Source organism: Taurulus bubalis (genome assembly GCF_910589615.1).
Source record: "Taurulus bubalis genome assembly, chromosome: 10".
Lineage (NCBI taxonomy): Eukaryota > Metazoa > Chordata > Actinopteri > Perciformes > Cottidae > Taurulus > Taurulus bubalis.
Window position 1 is genome coordinate 20,595,442 of NC_136598.1, and position 23,329 is coordinate 20,618,770.

Consider the following 23,329-nt stretch of genomic DNA (forward strand, 5'->3'; position numbering starts at 1 on the left):
TCACATGCCGTAACCGAAGCTGGGCTGTGGGGGCTGGCCGTAGCCCGGTGCTGCTGGGTAGCCGTAGCCGTAGGGCTGCTGAGGGGGCACGGCCACGTTGGGCCCTGCTGTGAGCATCAGCTGGGGTGTGCCTGCAACACAAGAAGCATATTTAAATACACGTGTCACTTTAATGTTACACTTATGCCGTGTTCACACCAAAAGAGTTGCGAATTTTCGCAACGCTTTTTCGCCTGAGTTTACTCGCTCGACTTTGTGGTTAATTCACTTTTTCGTAACCATTCGTTGCGGAAAGGGGGCGGGGCTTATCTCTGTGTCTGTGAAAACATTGACTATTTCCGCCTTTCACCATTAAAATAACCACTAGTTCTGCTTTATATGTTGCAAAAGCCAATCGGCGTTGAGAACACGGCAATACAGTACACTTGTTTACAGTACTGTTATCCTGTGCACTTTATTTTATATTCTATTGTAAATGTAATATGTTTCTATTGCACTGAGTTGATTGTTGATGTTTACTTAATGTATATACCACATGCTAAGACACATTTTTCGTATGTGTAACATAGCTAGCAAATAAATGATCCTGATTCTGATCAGGGACTTTAAACAGCGAACTGTGTCAAAGTATCCTCTCTCGTTTCCTTCACAGGGACAATAAAAACTTCTGCAAGTGTTTTTGTAGTTGTTTTTTTTACCGTAAACAATCGGTTGAGACTCGGTCGCCTGCTCCTCCTGTTTCCTCAGGGACTCTGAGGCTTCGAGTTTGTCGACCTGTGGAAAACACAACAGCAGGGGACGCGTCAGACTTCGGTTACATCGTTGGCCGACGGGGGCTCTTGAAGAGCAAGGGGCTGAGACGCCCGGTTGGTTAAAAAAAAACTGACCTCTGGGTTATTTCACTGGCTGACGGATGGGACCATTCCTGACAGGCGAAGACGAATACAGTCCAGATTTAAATACAAACAGGCTGCGGGAGGCAGGCCGCGCTAATAGTGTCGGGAGGCAACAGGGCCAACTACGACTAGAGAGCTACTGGCTACTCTATCGAGCTCGGCTACAACAGCCTATGAGATAGACGTCCACTTCTTTGTGGAACGAATTAGGGATTAGGAGGGGGAGACAGAGACAGAACAGCGACTGGGCAATAATGGTCCCACCATCCAGCCACCCAAATCATCTACTCTAACATGTTGGAAGTGCAGAGTATGTAGAGAACCAACCCCTCACTGGTACGAATAGACTTACTAAGACCTCGGAGCGGAACAGCTGCACATTTCTGCGTGAAAGTGGAGCGAGACACAACTTGGTTAAGACTTCGGTAGCGATCGCGAATTGGCATTTCTGTCCGAAATAATTGTTGTACATTTAAAACTGGAACTAAAACTGGATTTAATACTTGATTTTGAAAGTCTGAGCTCAACTATTTATTTAGCATCACAGCTGGAAATATGTAAAGTAAAACTCCATTTGCCGGTGTGTTCACTATCTTGTCTGTAGACTTGTGAGGGGAAACATTGATACACACTTAAAGTACTCAAAGAAATGCTCATATATAAAAAGGTCTCTTTATTTATTTTTTACTTTTTGTAGTATATGTTGGGGTTACATGAATGAACACAAATGATATCTGAATGTATTTATTAAAAATGCACTGAATTACATACATTTACCAAGTTTATACAGTATAGTGTAAATGATTCAAAATGCATATAATGATTATTTTCATTATTGATTAATCTGACAACTAATTTAGTAAATTAACGAGGTAAACTATGGTCTACAGAAACTGGGGGAAAATGGCCGAGGCATTTTTAAAAAATATATTATTAATTGCCTAATTGTTCTGCCTGTGGAAACTATTAAAAATACTTGAAGGAAAGAATAAACATTGTGCAAACATTTGTTGTCCCGTTTGCCTATTTTCTATACTCCAGCCTCGAGAATCAACTTGTTAAAACCGCCTGGTTCTCTGTTGGTGTTTTAGTGTTTGCAAAGCAGCCCAGAGGCAGACAATGACGGGAGAAGGGCTAAAGACAATTCAAAGAGTTAAGCAGCCAGCAAAAAGCTTCAGATATTACCGCTCAGCTATGGCAGTGTGCAGCTTTAAATAAGGATGAAATCAGTTCAGGACAACGTTAAATGATGCGACGGGACACCTTCCCTCTTCCAGTGGCTTTGGGTTCAGTTCTCTACACACCGTCTGGTTTACTATTACAGTCAATCTGGTTAAGCAGGCTGTTTTGAGAAAAGACAGGCTCTTGATTCGTTTCAGAAGAGGAGGGTTGAGAGACATGCTGAAGCGGCAGTCGAGTTATTGTCTTCTTGAAGAGTGCATGAGAGAAAAAGACAGAGAAGCAGAGAGCATTGTGGGGGAGTGTGAAAAGAGGGTGGAGGGGATGGTTTTGTACAGCCAATTCAAGGTTTCCCAAAGCAGGCACAGCCAACAACAATGTCTCCTAGCCTGGCCTGAATGCTGTTCAGGCTGATGCTACCAAGGGAGGGGGAAATGCATGCTCGTTGTTCTAAACATCGTTCCCCCCTTCCCCTCCCAAAAAACACACCTAAACAGATAATTTGCTCTCAAAAGCTCAATCAGTTTGTTCCTTGAAGAGACCACACTTTACAGTAGCAGAGGATATTCAGAGAGACATATAGTGCAGACAAATACCCCTCTCTTAATATGCCTGTGCTAATGTTTGATGCTCCTCTATGGCACGAAGATAAATTCAGTAGTACTGATAAATATGGAAAATAATATAAAAAAGGGTCTCCGACAGAATGGTCACTTCATTAAGAATAAATTAACTTTTACTAATGAGATTAGGTCTGACACTTAGCTGCAGTCTGTGCTACGGCTCCACGGCCCAAATACAGACATAAAGAGGTCTTTGCCTCTCAAAATAAACGACACAATCAAGAATGAATCATTTGATATGCCTAGAAATGTCTTCACGGTGAAAACATGCGCTTCCTGAAATGATCCTGAACCAAGTCAGGACGACACTTAGCAGCAGACTGCAGCTGAGCGGTGCTACAAGTTTTAACGCGAGGATTCATCTACAAAGTCTGGTGAGAAAAAAAGAACCCGACCACAGCAGGTGAGGTTGTTATCCAGAGTGGCGCTCTTCACCCACTCCTACGGAGAGCTGACAGGCATGCTGGCTTAAGTGGATGGCTCAGTGTGTTTGAGGAGAAAGACTTGTGATGGAGCACAATAATCATCACGGAACCTGTGCTGTACCCCCCTCTGTGGCATCTTTCAGCTCATCGTTTTTTGTTTTTTTCTGGCTTGCAGCTTAGTGTCTGCTCTCATAGCAGCTCTAGTTCGCCACATAAACTTAGGAGGGGATGATATGTCAGAGTTATGTTTAACGCCCAACTCTTACTGCAAGCTTAATAGCCTTGCTACTGTGACTGCTCTTAGCAAATGTCAAGTAAATACAAAACATGCAAGTCTAACTGCATTCTTACAAATGAAAAGTATAGAAACTTGAGTCAATGCTGGTGAATAGTTACTGTATTGACATGTGGAGCCAGTCTGGACACACGACAGCAACATGCCCCCATTTGCACAAAAACTAATGTTTACAGCGATCTCCATTTAATTTCTCAGTCGGTGAATACGATCAGCATTTACTACTGATAATGTAGATGTTATGGAACTGCCACATCCTTAACATTTTGGAGAAGTAGATTTTCACACCTCTAGGTATTTTGTGCCCATCTAATTTGACAACTGCTTGGATCCCTGCACTGTTTTTGTATTACTGTTTTTTACAGTTTATTATTTATATCACTGTAATCCTGTAAATGTCCCCACTGAGGGACTAATAAAGGATTCTTTTATCTTATCTACCAGCAAACCCAGCAGAGCCATGAGGGATGGGTGTGAAGAGCCCCGCTCTGGAGTCCCGTGGGTTGGTAGGTGGTCTAGTGGAGATGTGGAGTTTACAACCAGAAGCAGCAGAGTGACATGGGGGAGAGGGGTCATGCAGTTTCGGCTAATTTCACTGCTCCAAACTACAGACTACAGGACAGGGGAGAGGGAGTCAAAAAGAATGATTAGAAAATGGATTCGACTTTCACCTTTTCCTTTATCGCATCAACCTGGAAAGGAAATTCAGAGAGGCAACTTAAGGAGGAAAAAAAACAAATGGAAGTCTCCCAAAATAGAACTTGACAGAGAGAGAAGAGCAAACACAGGGCTTGTCACTTCAAGAAAACACAAAAATCCAGAGAGACAGATGCAGGTCATAATGCCACTTTTGATACAAATGCAGACTTGAGATGGAGAAATTTCCCTTTGTTGCTTTTCTACAGAATAAAAACTAAATACACATAATCAAGCCCACAGTAAGTTAACATAAGGTATAGTGTTGAATATATAAATCTAAGACTTGAGGGTGTGGTTTTCCACAATAAGCACCAAAAAGTGTAACCAAACAGCTTATTTGACTAACTGATAAATTTGGTTCGTAAGTCTGTCTAATAAATGCAAATATTTTACAAATACTTTACTCAGGTCTGCTGTCTGTTATGAAAGCAATAGGTGGGTAATTTGTTTATGCCATGTAACAGATAAATGGCAGAACGAGCAACACAGCAGTTATGAATCTCTTCTGGAACACATTTGTATGGAAAAGCAGCTTGAATGGATGGAAACCCAAATGAAAAGGAAAACACCAGTGGTGACACATGACTGACAGAAGCATAGGAAGATGACCATGAATGGAGGAAAGAATAGGCAGTACTGGAGAGTGGGGAGGGATTTATCTTTGATACTGTCTGGAGGGGACGGCGTGACACTTCCTAAAGTTGAATAGTATTTGCAAACATATTCTAGCAGCTGCTGGTGCTTTTTAAATGTGTGAAAATCATTCAGGGGAAAATTGATTGAAGATTACATTTTTCATTTCTTTCTGCGTTACAAACACATGTGAAATGGTCTGCGACAGGTCTCCACAGATAGGTTTGCAAATACGTTTATAAATATTCACAGCTGACAGCAGCAGGTAAAAAAAAACTAATCTTGCCCATCTACCTTCGAATGACCTTCTTTCACTGTAGTTAATGTACTCTACTCTCCTTCAAGAAAGCTACTCACAAAGCCATCTACCTTCTCTTGACACACACACACACACACACACACACACACACACACACACACACACACACACACATTACCTCTGGCCAACCCACCTTAGAGAGATACTCCCTCATGACCTGGATGAAGTATGGCATGGAGAAGTCCATGAGGTTGTGTCGCCAGGCGGTCTCCAGCACCACGTCGGGCCGCAGCAGGTCGTAGCAGGTGAAAAGGCAGGCTGCAAAACACTCCTTCTTGTCCTCAATTAGGAACCAAGCCAGAAGCTCCTCTGCCAGCTCGATGTCTTTGGACTCGGATGCGTACTGCATGGCATCCTGCAGAGAAGAAATCTGCCGTTTTACATTTGTGATGCTGGGATTTATACTGCTTGGAAGAACTGGAGAATATACTGAAAGTTGTCATGTTGAAGTGGACAAGCACCTTGTAGAGCTTGTCCTTCTTGCAGAGCTCGACACTCTGTTTCCAGCGGTTGTTGCCCTTGAAAAGGTAGGCTGCGATCCTCCTAAACTCAATCAACTCGTGCTTCTCCAGGCCCTGGGCCAGTGAGATGTTGTCAAAGTTGTCGTAGGCGTCGATGGAAGCGCGTAGTGCCTAGATAAGAGAGAGGGAGGGGATTATCAGATGCAACTGTTGGAAAACAATTATCCTGCGGGTGAAAATTAACTAAGACTCAATGTACACACAATAAGTTCTAACCAACATGTAAACATCTTAAAACATAGATGATCATACTATCAGCATATACAGTGTACAATATCAAAATATCCTACCGCGTAGTCTTCCTCAACGATGAAGAGGTTGTTCAGTGCCTCATTTACTGACTTGTTGTTGTGAGTCTGGACAGACCTTAGGTAAGGTTTAACCAGAGGGAGCTGTTTCACCTGAACAGAAGAAAAAAAATAAAAAATCAGAAAAATAAATCATCCATGTCCATTCACCATCATTCATCATTCTCTTCCAAAAAACTACGTCAATGGGGAACAGTCACTCGTAACTTTACACTGCTGATCGACAAAGGCATTTTTGTTCTTTTTCTGAAAATATTTCATAAATACATACAATGCAACACATTTATTATTTTTGAATTTTTTTACAGAAAACAATAATGGCCCAGGACCTTGCTGAAGAAGTTGACAGCCCGTGAGTGGTCGAGTCTTGGAGAGAGGACGATGAGCAGGTCGTTCAGTAACAACGGTTTGAACTCCAGATAAAACTGGACGGCCTTGTAGTACAACTCCACATTGGCCACCTGCAAAAAAAAAAAGCACAAGTATACTGAAGCTGAACAGCTACAAATACATTCTACCACAATACTAGCTCGGTATTGCTCTTTGGCACGGTTGGTAACAATATAACTTGTTACTTGATACATAATTGGCATCACATATACTATTATTTGAATTGTTAATTATTGATAAGTTGCTTCGAATTATTGTTTCTTTTTTACCTTGGTGACAATGTCTTTGAACTGGCCTTCCTTCCAGGCATCAGATGGGTGGTTCATCATGGTGATGATGGCGTTGTCGTATTCCTCGTACTTGTCGTAGAGGAACACCAGCTCCCCCCAGAGGTGGGCCTGCTCTGCTGCCCTGAGAACCTGACACACACACACACACACACACATTCAAATTAAACAGCCCATGCAGAGCGAGGCGAATCAGACCGGATCAAATCTAATGGTCGCCATAAAGGCTGACTGATATCAGGGGATGTTACATGTTCAAGTTGTATAAATGACAATAAAACGTGCTTCGTTTGAAGATGTTCCCGTTGTTCCCCTCGCCTACCTTTGGAATGTTGACGCGGGACCAGAAGAGCTCCAGGTGCTCCCTCATCTTCTGGGGCTTGAATTTGGAGTAGAGTATGGCCAGCTCGGTGAACATGCCCATGTGAGCGCGCTCCAGTCCCAGGGCGGCCTCCAGCATGGTGATCAGCTCCTCAAAGTAGCCGCGGTCCTGCAGGGTACAGACTGACTCAATGACACTAACCACAACCCTTTAAACCAGTAATAAAAACAAAATAAATACGGCAAATATCTTCTCTGTACGACATTCAAAGTATAAATATGGCTTCAAACACCCATTTGCTCTGTGAAGATATCGTGGCGTAATGTTTACAAGAGCAGAGAATGAAGCCGCTTTACCTCCGTGTTTGTGTTGTAATGCGATTTAGTAGAAACCAGGGCAACCGAAAACCCCACTGTGTCACACCACTGTGCACTATATCTGATTCCAGACAGTGTACTCAGTAGTTACGCAACATTCATAAGTGTAAGGGGTGAGTTTCACACCGATGGCAGTTCCCCCGGTTAATTCAATCCAGTTTATTTTGTATAGCCCAAAATCACAAATTAGTCTCGGAGGGCTTTACAATCTGTACGTCATCCCTGTCCCAGGACATCACATTGGATCAGGAAACCCCCCCCCAAATACCCAGAAAAAAAAACTTTCACAGGGAAAAAAGGAAGAAACCGTCAGGAGAGCAACATAGGAGGATCCCTCTCCCCGGATGGACAGAAGCAATAGATGTCATGTGTGCAGACCAGTCATGTGTACCACGTTACCTGGTAGTAGTTGATGAGCTCCTCCAGTTCATCAGCGTGGACGACAATATGCAGCCCACACATTTGGGCAAGACGGAACTCTTTCCCATCGACACACGCAAAGCACACCTGGAAGAGAACCAAAGCAAACAAAGCGTTTAATAAAGGCTTGTGGACAGTACACTAAATCAAAGTACGTCTTCTTTACTTTTACACCACAGGAAGGCTTGGCGTTTTGCTTGAACTCAGTCTAACGTGCAAACATCTGATTCTTCACTCTTCAAAGGACTTTTTCTCGTCATCCCTCACCTCTTTCCAGGTGCGAGTGCTGTTGGCCTTGCGAGCTCCGTCCACAGCTGCTTGGTATTCTCCTAGGTGCACCAGAGTAGAGGCCAGACGGCCAAAGTTGGACACGTTGTTGTAAAGCAGTTTGGCCGCATCGTACATCTTGTCGTCATAGCAACGATCACCCACCTGAGGAAAAAAAATGGAAAGGAAACAAAAACAAGCAAGATCAGCAAAAGTAGGAACTGTAAACCGATGAAAGAGAATTAAGTGGCAACAACTGTGTCTGTGCGTGTCTACTGTATGTCTGCATGCTTCCCAGGACGCACTTGCTGAATGTGAGCATTGTTGGGTCCATTGATGAACTCTTCCAGCTCAGCCAGGCGGTTGGTCTTGGCCAGAGCGAAGATCAGCTCCGTCTCAACGTATGACTCACGGGCCTTCTTACGGGCCATCTGCAGAAACTTCACCAGGTCCTCCCAATTTCCTGCACACAACAATCAACTTCGATCAGTTTCACAAGCAAATCAATCGGCTGTTTATTTACCAAAAACTACTATCAAATGTCTTCTTTAAATACAAAATTAAACGACAAATCACACAGATTTGGAATTTATTCCAAAATGCTCAGATCTAAGCACCAAATGGGCTCATGCAATATAAAAAGTTCATCTTACCACTTTGGGCTGCAGCTTGTCCCACCTCCATGTAAGCAGAGGGGTCGTCAGCCTTGATGTAAGAGTCAATGGCTTCTTTGACCAGCCCCTTCTGAAGCTGGGCCTTTGCCAGCTGACTCCACACTGGTGGCTCATTGCAGCGCTCAGCAAACTCATAAGCTCGGTCCAGGTTACCGATATGCTCAATCAGAACCTGGACACAATGAGACAACGTTCAGAACATGTAACAGCAAGCACAATAACACAATTCTGGTGGCCATTATTAGTCGGGGTTTAGGTCTAAAAGCTTCCGGGTTCATGTCTCGCCTTTTAAAAAACAGCAGTAATCCGCAGTACTGACCTGCACAGCAGAGGTGTTGACATCAAATTTTCTAAAAATAGCAAAGGCCTCCTCAAAGAGCTCATTGCTGATGGCGATGTTTGCAATGTCGGGGGCATCGTAGTTGTCCAGACGGTTGATGTACTCCATAACACGAGTCCGATCAGCTTTAATGGCCGTCAGGATGAGCAGATTCTGGAGGTTTCTGAAAAACAACAACAAAAAGGGTCTTATTTTCTATGTGGCTAAAAAGAAAAATCAAAACGCATTTCTAATAGAGTGTTATTTTAATATGACCACAATTTTAAATAGCTTTTACAAAATAAAATAAATAATCTCAAGCTTGCAGCCTCTCTCACCTGTGCTCGCTAAAGACAGAGTTATCCAGGACAATCTTCTCCAGAAGCTCGATGAGCTCATTGGGAAGGTCAGCAGTCATGAAGGCCTTGACTGTGACAGACACCTCCTCTGGATCCTGGGTCTCAGACAAGGCCGTCTGGACCACCTGCAGGAGGGACGGGCAACAGACATGAAGCACTTCATCTGATGTTTGAAGTAAATGTACAAAAAATATACAGTTGATAATGAGCCTATAACAAAACCGGCAGATACAAATGACAGGGAAAACTAAAAGATGCATATGGTTAAATGGATACAATATCAATGTTTAACTATGTTTTACATAACTATATGAAAGCAAAGTCTGCAATGCCAGCAGCTTTTTGGATCAAGGATAAGTCATGTGGTATAATTTAGTATCAGAGACGGCAAGGGGTCGGACCTGGTCGATGAGTGGTCTTCTGTAGTTGTTGGTCTCCAGCAGCACGCTCGCCCACAGCTCAGGGTTCTTACGACGCACAAGGTAGCGGGACAGACTCTTGAACAGCGAGTTCTCATTGCACACCTGAAGCAGAATATAAACCACAGAGGATAGGAATTAGCACAGTCATTTACAATCAAAACCAGCCTTTATAGTTGCCTTACATGAAAGTTTAACTCACATGAATCAGTTCCTGGTCACACTGTCCTCTTTCATAGGCCACGCAGGCCAGGTGGGGGTCTCTTTTCTCACAGTACTTGCCCACCACACGGCTGTCATAGAAAGGGTTCTCCCTCAGGAACCGCTCCGGGTTGTTGTTGCTGTCGATGTAGATCTTGGCCAGGGCATTGTGGGTAGCAGGCTCCTCACATCCTTCATGAATACGAGCCTCTAACCAAGGCAGCAGCAGCTTCAGTCTGGAGAAAGATACAGTTAGGGGTTCACTGCACTCTAGCAAGGTCTGAAGACTATGTGGTCAAGTGTTGACTTAGTGATTTCCCTAATGCTGTGCAGTTCAATTAGTTCCTCTCTTCTTACCGATTTCTTTTCTCCACTTCAGCCACCAGTTCATCTGTGGAGAACTGCCCTCTAACCACCAGAATCAGGTTCTTAATCACATCCTCAGCACAATCCACATCCAGTAACCCTCCAATGACCACAGGCAGACGGCTTGGGTTCACCTGGAATAAAACGATCATGAAGTTACACATAGTCAAGGACCAATACACAGCAGTAGCTTCTTTCAAGTGGAGTGAGGTGGTTCAATGTCTAAAGCATTTATTGCATCAATGAGACAAGATACAGGACGCAGTTTTTACACATGGCAGACTAAGCGTAACCCTTTTAATGTAGGTTGCCTTAAATGTTTATTTCTTTATTGTTCTGGATTTTATAACAATACTATTTCCACCTGGTTATGATGTAATAAAGTACCTTCTGCACGTAGATCTCAATGTATTTCTGCAGGCTGTTGCGGTACAGGTACAGCACCAGATCGTGGACAAAATCAAAGCGGTCACACACAATGATCAAAGGCAGCTGGTCAGTCAGCTTGGCTTCCTGCAGAGATAAACATTTAAAAAAAATGTTTTAACAATAGTCTGGATAAATTAGTGGTAGAAAGGTTAGATTATTTTATAGTGAAATGTCTATTCTGCACTGGTCCACTTCTGACCTTGAGGAAGTTCTTCACACGTTCAGGGTCGTAGCAGTTACTTTCTCGACAGATCCGCTCCACCTCTTTGATCTGGCCTGTCTTGCAGGCGGCCTGGATATATTTGAAATGGACCTCTGGATCCTGGCTGAAGTTCACAATAGAACCCAAGAAATAGAACAAACCTAAAAGACAAAAAAGGTTCAAAATCAACAGGAGAATTAACTGTAACCATCTTTTAAAAATGTGCTGAAGAAGTGCTTGGCTCTCAGTATATTCCCAGCTTACCCTCAAAGCTCTTGAATGACTCAAAAAGTTCAGTAAGGGACTGAGTGGAGAGCTGTTCATGGTACTTGGAGGCGACCTGGACACAGATCTGCAGGTTCTGGCGGATGTTAGCAGACAGCATGGCCCTCAGACACTCCAGAGAGTCCTCCACTGACAAGGAGCCAAAGAAATTCACCAACCACTGCAGAGACAAACAGAAAGCAATCAGAGATTCAAAAGCTAAAATAGAAAAACAGGTTTACAGTCATGTTTTATACATTTTCGTTAGTATTTTTATTGTGATCCTTGGTCTGTGTCGTACCTCTGGGTTGAGAAGGTGTGTGTGCACCACAGCGCGCTTAATATCATACAGGTCAGTATAATGCTCCAGCGCCCTCTGCAGGAGACCGGCCTTCTCGCACAGCTGTGCCACATGAGCACGATCGTAGTGGGTGAACATCTGATTGCCCAGGATGGCGTCTGCAACCTGTGAGACATGCCACAGACAAAGACATTTCAACATTGTTTGAAGCTTTGTGTACAGGAAACGTTGGGGAAATTAGATATTTGAGCAAAAGGAAACACAGAGATACTTTTTAAAGAAGAAAGATAACTTCAGGGTTAGTTTCCAAAAGCAGGAGTTTAAAAGAAAGTATTTTACGAAGTTTATACATCATGAATTTGTAACTGAACTTTTTTTTCCTCCATTTTGTTGGTGGACTTCTGTCTGCCAAATTAAACTGCGGTGTTCCAATTCTAGATCAGGTCAAATGTATGTACCTGTGGTGCGTGCACCAAATTCATTTCCAGCAGGCGTGTCTGCAGTGGTCCCTCCATGGGTCTGTTATTCTTCAGGGCATCTAAGAGGAAGGATGTGCACTGCTGGATCAGGTTGTACTCCATGAACACATCAACAATCTGGAGACACAGAAGAGAAACATGGTCAGAGATGTCAAACTCCTCTCAAAAAGACTGTATGTTTGGAAGACCTTTTAAATAACAGATAACAGCTTCCATCAATGTAATGTTTGATCATTGGGTGTAGAGCAGTAGCTCTATTTCCAGTCACAAGATCAGATCACTCTTCTAAACTGCCCAAAGGCAGAGCAAGTGCTACAAATGATCAACAGTTTTGACCCAATTCAAGAGACTACTGTGACCTGTGCAAACCTCTTATTTAATATGTTTTCTGTTTCTGAGGTTTTTGTGTTATTAATACATGGTAAATATGATTTTTTTCTTCTTTTACCTGTGTAATGTCCGCAAGTGGCTCTTCATCCTGAACCAGCATCTGGGAGAACTGAAGGCCCTGTTCTGGGCTGATCCGCATTACGTTCCTAAGCAGAAAGATCCAGTCTGGAGTGTAGCCCACCTACAGAGACAACCAACAGATATTTAGGCATAAAAGTCTTTAACTTGAGGTGTGCCATAGATAAAATGGAAATATAAAAAAGCAGATATGTAAAGACAATAGTGGAACACAGATTACAACATAGCAAAATAGTATTTTGGAGGCTCAAACGCTTTCTCCCTTCTCTGTACCACAATAGTCGAATACTATAGACTAAGATAACAAAGTCAGACATTGTCACAAACCTTCTTGGCATAGAGGACAATTTTCTGGAACTGTCCAGTCTCTGCAAAGCACTGAATGACCTTGTTGGGGACGTTGGCTCTGAGGTAGACACTGAGGGCAAGAGTAGGATCGACAGACTTCACCAAGTCACCGAGCTCCTCAGAGCACTCCAGCTGTAAACAAACACACACACACAGAAACCGGGTTATTCATATCCGCATGTACATGATAAATACTCGGAACCTAGTTGTTACTGATTACTGCGTTCTACTTGCACAGGTGTTATGATGTTTCATTTTGGAACACATTTTACTGTTGTGCATGCTTAGAGTCAGTCAGTCCAGCATTCAAGCTCTATGGTGACTGTATTCCAAATACAGACGTTTTTTCTGAATATATTTCCTTTTCATGACTTGATTGGTGATTGGTCTGAAGATAAAGATTTTCCACTGGACAAATACCTTGTCTTCTTTCAACCATTTCTCTAGGAGTTGCTTGCGGCCCTGTTGGAGGACAGGCCTGCACAGCTCCAGAGACTCAAACTTATTAAGTTGGCCTTGGTCCAGCAAGATGCCAAAGTATTGGAGCAAGGGAGACGTCTGGCCTGGTTGGGCTGGAACACTCTGGAAGCGACGGATGGTGTCTGGGGTCCGCAGGATACCCTAGACAAGAAGGACGGATAGATAGACAACGGAATTAAGCAACAGTGGGACGATTCGGTTTGAGAAAAGTCGTAATAGATTTCCGTAAACATAAGATGTATAAACTTTAGAAACACTGAAAGAGTGCATCCGAAAGAAATGCGAACTTGGTTTACATAAAACTGACTTATTGTCATAGTAAGCTTCAGAAATCTGCTTAATTTTAACAGTCTGAGCTTGGATTAATTGAACTGTGAATAAGGTCACGCTGTTTGGCCCTGCTCTGACTGCATGGTGCTCCCTGGCAGTACCTTGGGTGCGTTGGCCGCCACCTTGGCAGCCTCTGAATAGTTTCCCGCTGCAAAAAGGGTGTTGAACTTGCGGGCAAACAGCTCTTCAGCACCGGCAAGGTTGTTGCGGACCGCCATGCGGAGGGCCAGGTCTGGGTTCTGGAGCACATTGGTGATGTAGGGAATGATGTTTTCCTCCTCCACGCACACGGACAACACCTAGAAAAACACATTTGCGCGCTTTATTAACTGCACAGAACAGAAGATACCAAATGGATGGGTTTTAAAACGATGCAGGGGCCACGTTACAGTTTTATGTTTTTGATTCCTCAGGCCATAAAAAAGCAAAAAACGCTATGGCAAAATAAACATACAGGATGTACTCCATGCAAAGTGAACATAAAACTATGAATTATTAACAGAGCACTCTTAATTGACAGTGAAATGTTGGTTCTTTGTACACACCTCCGTATGCTAAAATAGATGCATTACACCCTAAGACGTGTCATAATCTTAAAATCACACAGAGGGATTGGCGCATTTAGTGTGACATTTAGTATGTGTGTGTGTGCAATGCACTGAGCTGTACATGGTAGACCTGACGGTAAGAGCCAGGAGCAATAACAGGATTAGATTGTGTAGTCTGCTTGGCCAAGCTTAGCCCCCCTGCTGTGCGTGTCACATGCTGCCTGACACCGAAGATGCTACAGACGGTTATTTTCAGAGATTTCCTCAGTCAAGGTCACAAGACAACACCCAAGGACCCACGTTGATAGAAAAAAGTGCTGACATAACAAAAGGGGAACTGTATCATCAACAAATGTCTGCAATAGTGATGCGTACACAAACCTTGTATTAAACCGGCATTGGTGCAAAACTATTAAAGACCAGAGTACTGATAAGGCTCTTATTTCGGTACTTTGTAATGTTTTAGTGTCATTTATTACCACGCTGCAGCGTCTCTTCTGCGCTGTGTCAGGGCGCACACACACACACACACACACACACACACACACACACACACACACACACACACACACAGAGTGAACATGGAGAAAAGCGATATTTCAACCTGCTCTTTCCACAATCTCTCATCCGCCACCGCTATGTTTTACACAAGCGCCGCGCACCAGCTAGGCTAATAGCAAATTGTTGCAAACCATAAGCTAAAACAAAGGCTGCCTGTATGCCATCAAATTGTTTAGCTTAGTTTACCACGTATTGTCAAATTCTTGGAAATGTATATGCTGGCTAAGACAAAGCAGCCCCTCCCTCTACCTGCAGGCAGTGAATCGCACCAGCAGAGGGAGTTTAATCCAAGAGAAATGGCTGTCAATCTTGCAATGTTTTGTTATAGCCAATTATTAAATGCTTTGGCCAGCTTACATGCAGGCCAAGATGGTATATGATCCAGTTAGATCTTAAGAAGCTGAAGTATCTTTGATTATGTGCATTTGCACTAATAGTAAAAGGGTATTTGGAGCAACACTTCAACACAAAGAAATAGACAAATGGAGGGCCAGAGTGTGTACATTAGAGTACCTGTCCTTTCCTGTTGACTCCAATGATACCCGCAGTGGGCTCATGGGGGGCAGTGACAAAAATGGTCTCCCCGCTGATCCTGTTCATATAGATACAAGTTCCAGTCTCCAGATCATACAGGTGGATGTAGCCATATTTGGTGATGAGAAAGACGACATCTTGCTTGGAACTGATCTAGAGTTAAAGAAAGAGAAATCTGGTTCGAACATGAAAATGCTCAGCAAAAAGATAATTATCAAAATACCCTTCAGCAAGACATTGAGCCGAAAGCTAATTAATTATTACCAGAGCCCAGTCTGACAGACTGAGAGTTAGTTTAATAGTTACATTTCAACACAGTGGGTGAGTACCAGCTCCATGTTTTGACTGCACTTAAATAGTGTCGTAAAATCTAAGTTGAGAAAACTATTTTTCAGACAATGCTTATTTCAATCTTAAAGGCAGTAATGACACAGTGGGTAGTATTGTTTCCCACCAGAGGAGGAAATGTTGTTTAGAGAACAAAGACAAAACAGGCTCGACATGTCTACTCATAAGTAGCTGTTGTACCTGCATAGCGACAGGAAAGTCATTTTGAGCTTCTGGAGGAAAGAAAACGTCCACAGCTTTCTTTGGAAATGGCTGGTTCCCAGTCGGGGGAGTCCCCACTTCAATGATATGCAGCTAGAAGGAAAAACGTCAGGTTACAAGAGCATCTGGAAAGTTATTTTTAAATGCAGTACTTTTTTTTTGGATTCCGCTTGATCCAAAATGCTTATTGATTTCCATTTCTCAAATGAGTTCATCCTAAACTGTATTTTTACAGCTGGTAGCCAGAGACTCGGCAATGCAAGTAGATCGCACCTTTCCTCCTGCCTGTCCTCGCACAGCAAAGCAGAACAGGGTTGACTCCTCGGTGTTGCCCTCCATCTTGAACTGTGCAAAGCCAGCGGCATGTCCCTCAATGGGCTGAGACACCTTCCTGTCCACCGAGTACAGCTGCATGGCTCCGACAACACGGTTTTGCTGAAGAGGAGAGAAAACACACAAGTTAACAGTTGACAGAGCTGGCCAAGTTTACTTCAAACTGTGATTGGAGAAAAACGTGATGAGGCGCGAGACTTAGGCAGGGTCACAGTTATAGAAGAATAGAAGGAATCAGCTGTCATTGGTCAAAGAAACTGGAGGGCTTAGCAAAATGTGTGCAGATTTAAATAACAGGTTTAAAAATCACAGTTGAAACCTATTGAGTCTGGACACAGGGTAGAATGCAGACGACCTTCCCAAAACACTGAAAGCCCAATTGTACCGCTGTGGTCACTTAAGCTTTTCTGGACTGGAAAACATATTCAAAATAAAAGATACAACAGTATTCTCCCTTGTAATGCAACTTTGTGGGGTCGTTGACTTTTGGGGGCTACAGGGCATTTGTCTTTTGGGGGCAAAACTATTTCAAAGGTAAATAATCCATTAGCCATTATTGTAGGAAAGGACAAACACATAAATATAATATGTAGTCCACACTTTTGATTTCGGTTTGGAAGTTATTAATCACAATATAATTGTTCTACTGTAGATTACTGGAATTAAGACCATGTAGTATGTTATTAAATTGTTCTTCAGTGCAATAATTGTTTCCTGAAACGGAGACAAATAATAGTGTGTTCACAATATTTTGTCGAAATAGTCACCTGTGCTGAAATGCCAATGAGCAGCAGCCACTTCTGTTTGGCGTCAGTGCGGTAGTTTATGATCTGGCATCCCGCCAGGCTGGAGTGACGGTCAAAGACTTTGATTGGCTGAGAATCGCCCTCCATGCTCCAATGGTAGACGGCATTGTCTGTGACCAAGGCAACGGTGTTGAGGGAGATCCACTTCCAGAAGGTCACGTCATCCGTCATTGTGTGAGCCTTCATCTTGCTCTTCATCTCGATGTTGAAGATCTGCAGGGTCTTTGCCGCTGAAAATGGACATAACGGTTACCGCACAGTGACGTAGATGAATGCTGTGACCCCCACCCAAAAATTATTAATAATAATAGTTAAACAAAAAGAGACGCAAAATCAGTTAGTGACTGAAGCTACCACACACACACACACACACACAACAGACTTCGGGAGTACACATACAATTCGGGCATACCAACTTCCAATTGCTGGAGAAGTGTTGGTAGTCAGGGTTTGGTTTGAGAAACACCAAAGGACCATACAAAAAGCCAATAAAAGTCTTAAGGCTGACCCAAATACTTTGAAGCTTCGACCGTTGCCATGTGCTAATAGACGTCCAAATCAGTATTCGAATGCATCATGTGTTTGTTATTTAGTTTTGTCCTGCTCACTCTCTCTATGTCTCACTCTATGTTTTCGGACGATATTCAGTCAAATTTGCGTTTAGGAGATTGATGCTTTCTAGTCGCGTAATAATATTTTCTCATAATTTTAATTTGTTGTTTTTACGCAAATAACCACTATAGATGACTTTAACTTATAATATAATTTTTGATGGTATATGTTGACTTTGGAGGGGTTGAAATTATGTTTTGGAAGAATATGGCCAATTTGGATCATCAACAATCGTGATCGTGGCTACTCTAAAAAGGTTATATTTGCTGAACAGAGCCGTGGCTCAAAAAACATAATACGGTTGGAACCTTGAGTTTTATGATCCGTCCCTAGTGTAGAGGGTGAGGGTGTGTGTGTGGGTGGGTGTCTGTGTGTGTGTAGTCCCTGGTGCTGAAACGCAGCAGAGGAGATTAACAGCCAGTCAGTCTCCCCAAAACCAGGTCTTATATTTTAGGCCTATCTGTTGGCATTGCATACGGTATACATGTTAATTAATTTGTTCAAAGGCCTTCATATAAGCAAATATATTTTCATGGGCCAACGGTGTAGCTTAATTGATGTGATCATTGCAAATTTGTAGCTGTTTACGTTTCAATAAAGAAGTCTAGTCATCTCCAAAAACAACAACGAAGTTACTATGACAAAACATGCCAGGAGAGAAAAATACTTTTTCAAGTAGCTGTATATCTGACTGAGATGGATCTGATCTGTTTTACGTTTCTCTCACTAAATGAGTGATGGGTGAGAGGCGAATGATGCCAATAAAGAGGAGGAGGTTCTCTCTCTCTCTCTCTCGGTGCGAGTGTGTCTCACTGGAGCATTGAAACCTCAAAAATGGTATTCGGGACAGCCCTAACCAGTGTCAAAACAAGAGGCAAGACCAACAAAAGGGCAACCACTGTTGGATCTGCATTCAGTTAGGTCTGATGCAATACACTGTGAAATGAAACCCATTCAGTTGAGTGAAAACTCATCAATAAAAACTGATTTTTTAAATTTGAGAAAGTCAAACAGACCAAGACTGTTCAGACTGACATTAGCACTGCATCAACAAATGCAGTCCCCCTCATTCATTTCAATGAGGCCATTGTGCTGACACAGTGAGGGAGGGCGGCAAAAAAAAGTTGTACGTGGCTTAACTTTTTCCACAACGCTATGCAACGTCAAAAGGCAACGCACTACTTTGGGTCCAGGTAGAGTCCAGGTATATTCATTATCAATGGGAATGAAGTATTTCTACTGGTCACCTTGTGAGCATCGCAATGGAAGCTAAAACAATTGTGAACTGCATTTCACAAAATTATCAAATTTGGTCTCGACGGATACAAAACGCTGTGCGGTGTTTTGGTGTCCGATTAGCCTTTAAACTCATGGATCTAATACTCAAACTGGATTTTCTGGATCTAATGTCATCATCCCAGCAGTCAAAGGAAGCCAGCATCAATAACACAGTGCTATTTTAGGTCTGGATGCTTGCTTAGAGATATTACTACTCGGTTTTATGTGCTTCTCAACTGGATTAACCATGACTTTCCATATTGTTTTGGTGCAATGGTCCAATGCTCTACTGATCATTCCTACCAAAACCAGGTCAATTAGGAACCAATGTCTGCAGAAAAACATGGTCGCCAGTGAAAGTCTAAATGAGGCCTTTGTCCAGTCCTCCGCCCACACTACCTACCGGAGAAATAAAAACTCCAGGCATGTTGTTATAGTTCTTAAGGGATTCACGTTAAAATCTAATCCTAAAATGAGAGATGCGGGAATTTGGGTTGGATCTGAATGCAGATTAGCAAAAGACGACCACAAAGCACACAAACAGATGTGATGATGGGAAGGATGCTGAACGGATGTACTCACACCCAGTCAATTTTTTTATAGTCTCACTGGAGGAAACACATGGCAATTCATGGGCCCATATTTTATATTAAATCAGGCGCAAGCAAGTCCCAACCAACCTAATCCCCATAGCTGTTAACACAGTGTATGAGTGAAAATGTGCACAGTGACATTTCTCAACAAATACTTTGGTAATACACTCCCTGCCGACATAAAATACAGTGCAAGTAATTTAGAGAAAATCAAGAATAAGCGTACCGCACAAATACTGCACTTGAAACACAACATATTCAATACATACCGAAGCACTTTTATAAGCCTACTCCTTTGACAAAAAAAGAAAGCACTACATTTGGCCTATAAATATATATACACACTGCACATTATATATATATATATATATATATATATATATATATATATATATATATATATATATATATATATATATATATATATATATATACACACACATATCATATATATATATATATATATATATACATACACACACACACACATCTCTGCAGTGTCCTGGGGCTAGTGGTCAAGATTGTTGTCCCTGACCCTGCAACTGTAATTGAATGCTAAGCCATACAATGATGATGCATAAAGAACCAAATAAAGCTCAGTTCTGGCTCAACCCCTCAAGCTTGCTCGTTCTCTTACTGGAAGCTGGAATATACCAAGGTAAGGTAAACTATTAGGATGTGCCTTTATTATACTCATTATAAGCAACTGTGCATCTCTCCTCTTTATTCTGTGCTTTACTACACGTCACAGTGTCAAAACCTAAATAGTATCACAACAAAGGCCAATGTTAGCTGAGCAAATACTTGAAAGAAGTAGAGAAATAAAAGAAAAAAACCTGTACCAGTCAATCATCTACAAATTGGTCGGAATATATTGTCCTCTGCTGACTGACATTAATATATTCGATAAAATTAAAATAAAAATCACAGGCCAGTGGCGTACAATTTTAATGAGAACATCTAATGTAATGTAGCCAACTTCATAGGAACACGTCCACTAGACAGTAAATACATAATGACCTACTATTTATTCAAGACCAGCCTAAATGTCACTGCTTGAATTTACGATTGTTTAAATGGCCATATCATTTTTTTTGCATGTTTTAGCCCTTTTTTACTACATACATACGTACTATACATTACTACCAACCATTTTCCAAGGCACATCATTTGTAAGATTTCTGAATATTCAACTGATTTTCCATTAATGCCAGGATTTGTCAGTCATTAAATTCTAAAATTCAATTCATAAAAGACATTTTCTTTAAAAAGACACATTTCTGGCACAGATGTGTATTCTGTTATGTGGGATGCCTTCAGCTTGTGACTGACAGTCTAAAAGTGACACAGGAAATGTATTATTTTAAATGAAGAGGCGTCAGTTTTCACCGCCAAGTCAGTATATTCATTAAACTATGCGTCAGAAAAATGGTCAGCTGTAATATAAAATATATGTACAGCAAATGGGACAAACACACACGAAGAAAATCAAAAACACGGAAAAAAAAGATACAGTCCTTTAAGCTGCCCTCTTAATTTTGCTATGCCTGCTTGTGTTATTATAAATCCAATAAAAGGTATAACTGTGCAAACATTTCAAGACAGTGCCAACAAGAATACACTTTGACAACTCATGATATGTAAAATTCAACTCACCGTCTGCAAACATAAGAAAGCAGTAGGAAATGAAAAAAGAGCAAAAACAAGCAAAATAGACAAAGCATTCATGACAGCATGACATTTTACCACCATGAGTACTACGGCTACCTTTCTTAAAAATATCAGTCTTGTACATTTTAATTTGTTACACTATACTTTAGTTACTCAACCTTTTTTTGACGAACAGAAATGGGGTGGTCTACATATGAACATCAAAATGAAAAGCAGACTGTGAAAGCTACATAACTGACTGACAACACAAACAAAATTTACACAAATGACCCAATGTATTAGAAAAGCATCATAGCCAGGTATGTGACCGGCCAAAACTTTAACGGTTTATTCTTTAAGTCAATGTGCTTTCAGACACCTAGTGCTCTCCTCTCTAGGCCTGCTCAAAGTGCTAGGTATGCAGTTCAGCTCAAGCTTACCTTTAAGGGCAATAACTTTGCTGGCAGGGTTCATGATGGCGCTGTCTGCAGAGATAGGCCTGCGGATGGGATTGTTGGGGTCGGCCATATCGATGATGACTACCTGGGCCTGCTCACCCACTTTCTCTCTTATGCAGATGAACTTGTCGGACTCCATGGTTAGAGTGCTGAATCCAATGTTCGCTGGGTTGATTCCCAGGTTCTGGAGCTGAGATAAGAACACATGACTTGTTTTAGTAGCAGCCCCCGGCCAGCATTGCAAAGAAGATACAATAAAGTGCAATACTTATTTACGCTGTGGTCCTTATGTATCGATAGCACATATGTCGGAGGCATCATTATAAATAAAATCATTTCAAGTCACACTTGGTAAATTAAAAAAGGTAAATAGGAGAACAAAGATTATACAAATGATCGTATAACTATGGTGATAAGCTTACATATTTAAGTGTATTTGTTTCAAAGATGATGGTACCTTTTTTTATATGCAAATACAACATCATAAAGGTTGTTATGGACATGTAACATATACTCAGTTGCGAGCTTATTAGATAGATAGAAAGATGTATACTTTATTTATCCCCAAGGGGAAATTAGTTTGTCACAGTAGCAGCAACTTACACAGAAGACACAAACAATATCAAGAATGCAAAATACTCAATACATACAACAAAACAGTAGAGCGTATTAATTTAGAAAATTAGGTACACCTAGCTAACACTATTAATTTAGTGTTTATGTAATCAATTAATTTACTTATACTATTTTGTGCACCCCATCTATAATCAGTGAGACTAGGCTAGATAACAGACAACTCTGTGTAAAAATATAATAAACTGCCAACAGAGTGTATTGTTTCTCAGCATCTGTATTTTTGCAGAGTAAGAGACGTTATTTCAAGGATCTTTTTTTCTTCCTCCCTCATAATCATGATAAATCTGGAACCGAGATGTACCAGTGGGGTCGACTCTCATCCGGCTCCTGATGTTTTAGAAATTCATAACGCACGTGTAAAGTGAGAGGAAAACATGATGTCATGATCGATAAGACGGGAGGACCACCTGCTTCACCTCCGTCAGCTGACGAGGAGGCATCATAAACCCTCTCGGTGATAACCGGAGTCTCTCCCTTCTGCTGTGTTCACGTCTTGTCGTGACTCACACCGCAGCTGGAAGCTGCTGGCGTTAGCTAGCCGGAGTCCATCATCATGAGGGGTCCGTGTGACATCATTATACAGCAGCCATCCGGGACATACACGTTGATGTCAGCCAGGTCGACTTAATACAAAGCTGACGTTACGATTAACCAGATGACGTGACTCGCACATCCCTCACGACACACACACACACACACACACACACACACACACACACACACACACGGTTCGCTTGCTAATAGAATGGCTGTTTGCAAACCTAAAATGTAGACAAGGCGCAGGTCAAAGGGGCAATAACTGGTCCCCCAAGGGTCGGGAACAATGTCTAATAATAATAATACATGTACCACTTCCCCGGGTCGTCGTTGACCGCTAACGTCGGGCAACAGCATCCGTGCAATGAATGAGTTCGCTCGGATTGCCGACTCAACGGGGGAGGGGAGGTCATTCATTCGCTGCGGGTATTGACGTCCACCGCTAGCTCGGTTAGCGAGCTGTCAAACGAACCGTTAGGGCGCCGGAGATCCACAAATAAAATGTGAATGTCGGGTGTTCGTGCAGCCGCCATGTTTGCCCACGTACCTGCAGGTGCTCCTGAAAGCGGATAGGCAGGATCTGAGCCATGGTGGTTTCCTCGAGTTTCTCCAGGGTCCCGAAAAATCCTAAGCG

General features: G+C 42.2%; 1 protein-coding gene across 1 annotated transcript; it reads right to left on the minus strand.

Moving 5' to 3' along the window:
• LOC306742264 (clathrin heavy chain 1-like) lies at nucleotides 1–23,284 on the minus strand (the record flags this gene model as incomplete). Its single annotated transcript, XM_079224613.1, has 32 exons — nucleotides 1–131; nucleotides 699–774; nucleotides 5,203–5,424; nucleotides 5,531–5,701; nucleotides 5,881–5,991; nucleotides 6,228–6,359; nucleotides 6,558–6,707; nucleotides 6,898–7,065; nucleotides 7,674–7,781; nucleotides 7,962–8,126; nucleotides 8,267–8,424; nucleotides 8,615–8,807; nucleotides 8,955–9,138; nucleotides 9,293–9,438; nucleotides 9,715–9,837; nucleotides 9,935–10,169; nucleotides 10,291–10,433; nucleotides 10,687–10,812; nucleotides 10,928–11,091; nucleotides 11,195–11,375; nucleotides 11,496–11,660; nucleotides 11,954–12,091; nucleotides 12,423–12,545; nucleotides 12,770–12,922; nucleotides 13,211–13,411; nucleotides 13,702–13,899; nucleotides 15,223–15,396; nucleotides 15,772–15,885; nucleotides 16,066–16,227; nucleotides 16,893–17,161; nucleotides 21,505–21,712; nucleotides 23,243–23,284. 32 exons carry the CDS (start codon nucleotides 23,282–23,284, stop codon nucleotides 1–3), a joined length of 5,034 nt encoding a protein of 1,677 aa, XP_079080739.1.
• Nucleotides 23,285–23,329: the final 45 nt, after the last annotated feature.